Source organism: Carassius carassius, chromosome 16, assembly GCF_963082965.1.
Source record: "Carassius carassius chromosome 16, fCarCar2.1, whole genome shotgun sequence".
NCBI classification, from domain to species: Eukaryota; Metazoa; Chordata; class Actinopteri; order Cypriniformes; family Cyprinidae; genus Carassius; species Carassius carassius.
In genome coordinates this window covers 34,002,533-34,008,876 of record NC_081770.1, presented here as the reverse complement: position 1 = coordinate 34,008,876, position 6,344 = coordinate 34,002,533, and the positions used below count along the sequence as shown (strand labels likewise).

The following is a 6,344-nucleotide window of genomic DNA, read 5'->3' as shown; positions in this document are numbered from 1 at the left end:
TATAAAGAACACATGACCGGCTGAATGCTATTTACTATTAACTTTATCTCAGTAATCGATCTGTCTTGTAATTCTAATTCAAAATTGACTTATGAATAGAATTGGGCGACTTCCTCCAGTGTCCAGAAGATGTCACCTGAACTCTAACCTGAGTGAGCTTCAAGGACTCCATAAAGACATGTTTACAGTTTTTTACAGACACTAGGACACATTTTTCAATACTTGGGTCACTTTTGCAAAACTCTTCACACAGTTCTCCTAACCAACTTTCAGCTTGGCAAAGCAGTTAATTTCACATTCAAAATGCACTATAACTACCATAACACTTTGTTCAGGTCTCAAATCAACTCATTCTTCCAGAAAACTAGGCAAAGGTTGACAGCCGACAGACAGTTTGTCACCCACAAAACAATGACCTAAAAAACACTAACAACATGTTGCATTATACAATGTTTTCTTTTATAAAACAAGGACACATCTCTGTTTATAATTCACTGCAATATATGTTACTTGAATGAATGAATCAGACATGATGCAGAATCCGTCAATATTTTATGTTGTTTATTTATTTATTTATTTATTTTTTTGCACTGAGTAATTCCAAAATACAAGAATTTGTATACACATCATCCACTGATACAGATACAATAGTAATGCTAATCTACTAATTGTCCAATTGTTTTTATAGCATTTAATTTTAAGATTTAAAATATATTTCATTCAAATATTACTGTAGAAATGTAGCAAATTGCTGTCTTACTTAGGTTTGTATTATGTTGTTTTGAACATAGGTTTAACAGTTTTGAAAACAGTATGTAAGCATGTGCAAGTTGGCCCATACGTACAAAGAGTTTTGGCAGTTGTTGTGTCTGAGTGAGAAAAGAATTCATGAAATTTGAGAGATGTATTCATTGAATGCATTTTGTGCCAAAGCAATGATTGATCCTCAGTTTAGCCCACATAGACTTCTGTTGTGCTCACTGTGTGAAGAGTTTAGCAAAAGTGACATAAGTATTGGGAAATGTGTCCTAGCGTCTGTAAAAAACTGTAATGCATGTCTTGATCAGTCAGAGCATGATTTGGACATTTAAAATTATGTGTTTGAAGGAGTGGACTTGAAGTAATGTTAAGCATCACAGATCAGTGAGGATGAGAAACTAATGCTAAAATAAACCCAAACAAAAATACTTTATACAGTATGTGCTTCAAAATAAAAACCTTATTTGTAAAGACATACAACACACAAATGATTGTGGGTTACTGAATAAACAAAAAGGCACTTTCAAACCATGTGTCTAAATGAGAATATTAACAGGAACATTGGAAATCTGAACATATAAAACACATCTTGAAAAAAAGCGATGTAAAATGAAGCCTGCTCTTACATTACTTGTGTCTCTGACACTTAAATTTCTTCCTAGTGATAGAGTAATTAAATCTGACCCTAACTAATGGAAGAGGGACAGGTGTTGTTTTTCTCATTCTGAGAATTGCTCTTCGATACCTGCCAGTGTGTGTTTGCTGTTCATTCATCGTAGCAGGATGACTGTTAGTTTCCTGACCTCTCTTGCTGTTGGCTGTAGTTCATCTGAAGCTGATGTGACATAACGCCGCTGCTTAATCACAAACATGGCCTCTGAGGAGTTCAGTGTTATCTGCTGTTTCAAACATGATTCAAAGATGGATCTGGAATCACTCTCTTTCAGTAATACACTAAATCTGCCCCAGTTGTGGTATACAATGGCCTCTTTGTGCTGAATTTATATTTACATTAATTATTTTAAATTATTTTAATATTTATATATATTTGAAGAGTTAATTTTTAAAAACAGATTACTCCGTTTTTAATTTTTATCATGTGTTTATTGTGTTAACTGTTTTTTTTAGTTGTTTTAACCTAATCAATATAACAGTTTGACTGAGATTAACTGGAATGCACAATGAAAAAACATGGTTTCTGAGAACTGTTAAAAACTGAGTTTTTGCAAATGAACTCTTCATTTATATTTCTCTAAATGACACACTGACTGACTGCATCATCATGCTGCACATGCTGAACTATTAGCTAAACATATTACAGTTTAACAGTAAAACACATTGTTGTTAAGGGGGCATTTCTCCAAAATACTGGAGCTGCTTTATTTTTATCATTTGTTTTATAGTTTTTTTTCTGTCCCTCAGGAAATGCATATTGCATTTGTCCTAGTGGTTTTCATTAATATCAGGTCTTGGTTATTTTACATTGTTGAATTGAATAAGTTGTTCAGTTAAATTCTCTAGTACATAATGAGAAATTCTTTAAGTCTTGGCAGGTAAGTTGAGGGACCTAAAATCTTTCTTTTATTTTTTTAAATTGTAATTTTGTGCAGTACACAGAAATCCTATTCTGTCATGATGACTCTCAGAAAGTTTAGCACGGTAATGCACATGGCACACTCTGTAAAACTTCGTTGTGTGAAGTTTTATTGTTTTGATAAGTGTTTTTTTATATTTTATTTTTAGTTTTACCAATTTTGTAGAGCACATTGCTCAGTGACTGTTGTTTTACAACAGCTGCAACCTGTGAATAATGATATCATTATGTCAGATTGAGTTTGAGCTCTCTAGAGTTTCATGACAGAACTTTGTATTAAAATTTGGTGTTAACTTAATTAGTTATGGAAAAAAGGAATTAAAAATGTTTTGATGCAGTTAACTGGCCCCGACCCCAGACCTGTACATCATCCTAAATCTAAAATGAAAACATTAAAGGGATAGTCCCCACCTCCCCCCCAAAAAATAAAAAATTCCATCATAATTTACTTACCCTCATGTCGTTTCAAACCTTTCTTTTGTGGTTTATAAAAGAAGGTATTTGGAAGAGTGTCGGTAACTAAGCTGTTTTGGTTAATGACTTTCATTGTATGAACAAAAAATACTGATACATTTCTAAAATTATCTTTTATTGTCCATAGTTTATGTTAGGCTATTGCAGCCGAGAAGTTTATGTGTAATAAATTATAATGTAGAATCAAGTAAAATATTTATTTCGAAAGCTATAATTTGTAAAGTCTACTTGATACTTTCTAATTTAACACAAAAATAGCTTTAAATAATCTTTTTTTGTTTTCAGTCAAACTTATTTTGCTATTAATTAGATTAATTAATTGATACATCATGTAACTAACTAGATTAAAAATCAAAACAACAAAATAATAAAGAGACAAGACAACATTTCTTTAATAAACAATTTATAGCTCACATTCGCAGTTGTCATATTTTTTTTTTCTTAAAAAAATACCTATCCATGCAACAACAATAAAGATAATAGGATCTTTCTATTTCTTTTTATGCCAAATCTATGAATCCGTGTTCCTCTCTTATGTGTTGACACGAAAGAAAGGTTTAATTACACAAACCAGCTACACTTTAATCAACGACGCCAACATGTTAGGAATTACGTTTTCTTAAATGTAACTTGAGAACATTGCTCATTATTTATTGTGAGGGAACACAGTACATGTGGCATTTGTTCTTCAAACATTTCCCTTCAGCGGTTACAGAAATGATGACTTTGTTAAACAGCTGTTAAACAAACACTCCTGGGTGTCCAGGTTATGGCTATTGACCAAAATCACACGTCTAAATACAGACACATCCCTACGGCACAACTCCGCATAGATGCCATGTTTTATAATGATGATTTATTATTTATACACATGATCAACGTCAATAAATTTAGGACAAGACGAATGAATGAAGTTTATATATTTGCTCGACTGCTACCACAAGCAGATACGATGTCTGTTTCCCAGAGAATGAAAAAAGTGTCCATTTTCAGTAAAAGGATGACACCATAGTGCAATAAATGCTTCATCTAGACAGAGACCATGCTGAAGGTGTCATGATGAGGAGACGATCTCCACTCGACTGCTGATGGGACTCACAAGGACAAACCTAGAAACCAATCTTGCTACATTTGCTGATGGTGGGCAGAATGTCACTGCTCTCAGAAAGAAAGGTACAAAAGCTGTCACTGTGGCAGTATGCTTTCAAAAAGCACTAATATTTATTTAATTTATATAATAATTTGTACACTTTAGGTTACAAATCTGTATATTCAAGGTACTAAAAGGGACCTTTTATGGGCAAGTAAAGCACAAAGGTGTACATCTGAAAGGGTACTGTCCCAGTGTCAGCATTTGTAACTTTTTTCCCCTCAGAGTGTACAGTACGTGTAATTAAAAGACAACACTTCTAAATAAGTCTGAAAAAAAAGAAACAAAAATAAAAATCATGCTCTTGTAATGTGTTCATAATAATTTACAGTGCAGATGTTAGTGAGCACTATCTAAAATAAGCTTCTTAATTAGTCGGTTTATGTTGTTTTTCAACAAAAAAGAAAAAAAAAAGAAAAAGAGAAATTGTTGAAAATATTAAGACTTGTTTATAAAAAAATAATCTCCCTCTCTCTCTTTTTTTTGCCTAAATCAAGATAAAAATCTAATCTTTAAACAAGTGTTAATACCTTACACAATTATGGTTTTCAGGATTTGTTTTGAAGATGTTTAAATATTTTGACAGATTAAGAAAATTATTATTATTATTATTTTTACAGTGAGGCTTACTGACAGGGAAAGACTTTGTAACACAAGGGTAATCTAAATTCAAGACTACAAATAAACAATCCCACCAAAACCCCTACGACTGATAAATCACAGAGGGGGGATCAACAAAAATGTCCAAACTCTTAACATGTAATGACTGCTTCAAACGCACAGAGTAAGACAGCTACCCAAAAGCCCAACATATAATAACAATGAAATAAAAAAGCATCCTCTGACCGGTTAAATAGGCTCGCATAGCTAAGCTGTGAATTCAACTATTGCCTTAAGGCCAGTTTCATCCTCTTGTCATCAAAGACGAGTGGTTTAAATCTCCTTTAAATGCCCCGACTCCTACAGTAAAGCTTTGACCAACTGCTCTGAGCTGAATTTACTCCCCTTTAAACTCTTGGAGAAATACTGAGTGTTTATACAGAGAACATATTTCACTCTCCCTCACCCAAAAAATAAAAAATCACAAGAAAAAACAACATTGCGTGAAGATATTTTTTAAAACCATTAAGATTCTTTTCTTTTTTTTTTGCATGGTGACATTATTTTTATAACAAAGCATATCTTCCCTGTCATTCTCATTAGTACAGTATGATGTGAACACATAATGATACAGCATGTTAATGGCAAAGTACAGTTCCTAATGGAATAATGTGTGTTTGGATAAAAATGTTATGAATTATAATGAGAAGAATTTGGGGGAGAAATGCTTTCAGGCTAAATTTGTCATGAAAATAATGTCACAATTTTAAAGGTTCTTTTTTGGGGTGACCTGGATTTTTCTGGATTCTCACACGTACACACACACACACACACACACACAGAGACATGCTTTCTCTCTCTTTAGCAATGCCACACTCTAAGAGAGACCCCGACAGCGGACATGGCCTGAGGTCATGGTTCATTCCTGCAGTGCTTCAGCGGGCCACATGGTGGCGATGAATCCATGGGACAAACAAACTGAAACCATCTTCTATTGAGGGGAGGCTAGGAGCCATTTCTTCTCTGGCAGCAGAGACAAGAACCTTCATAGGTAGAGGTCACCTCCATTTCTTGTGTACACCAATCCCTCACGGTTCAAACACACAATTGTGTCAATGTGCAATCTTTACAAACATGACATGTCTCTCTATGAAAAGCTGCAGGGTGGAACTACTGGTTCTCATTGCGGATTTCCTGCAAAATGTCGATGAGGCTCTCCAGTCCGAGCACGTATCCGCGGTCAGGTCCGTCGTGGATGGTTTGGTCATCCCGGAAGCCTTTGAAGGTGCTGTGGGCGAAGTCGATCATGCGCACATCCACGCTCAGCGTCTGCCGAGGTGTACAGGGCTCCGAGGCCGGAGGGTTCTCCACACAGCCCAGCTTCTCCGGCTCCGAGGCTCTCTGACAGCCAGCGTCCACAGACTCGGGGTCCTTGCCCTCGTAGATGATGAGCAGCGAGCTGGAGTAGAAGCGGTACGAGGCCTGGCGCTCCAGCACAGCCTTCAGGCTGCAAAGTTTGCTCAGGATGGGCTCGAAAAGGTCTTTGCGCAGCTGCGTCCCGTTGTGCATGAACTGAAAGAGTGCGTGTCGAAATCCCTCGATAGAAAGACTGCGGCCATAGTACTTGTTCCTGCATAAATAGTGACCGGTGTCCATCTGGTAGACCTGCAGAGCAAACACAGGAGACACAGGGGGCTTGAATGATTGGGAAAACACATGAACAACATGTGAGGAAAGACGGCCAATGTGGGTTGTTATTTAGAGGAA

General features: G+C 35.7%; 1 protein-coding gene across 4 annotated transcripts in view; it reads right to left on the bottom strand.

Moving 5' to 3' along the window:
* Positions 1-5,350: 5,350 nt before the first annotated feature.
* ip6k1 (inositol hexakisphosphate kinase 1) overlaps positions 5,351-6,344 on the bottom strand; it is a 39,797-nt gene continuing 38,803 nt past the window's right edge. For all 4 annotated transcript variants that reach the window (XM_059569931.1, XM_059569933.1, XM_059569934.1 and 1 more), the window contains exon 6: positions 5,351-6,242. In XM_059569931.1, the coding sequence (XP_059425914.1) occupies positions 5,748-6,242 (495 nt within the window). In that variant the 3' untranslated portion in view covers positions 5,351-5,747. The remainder of the gene's footprint in view (positions 6,243-6,344) is intronic.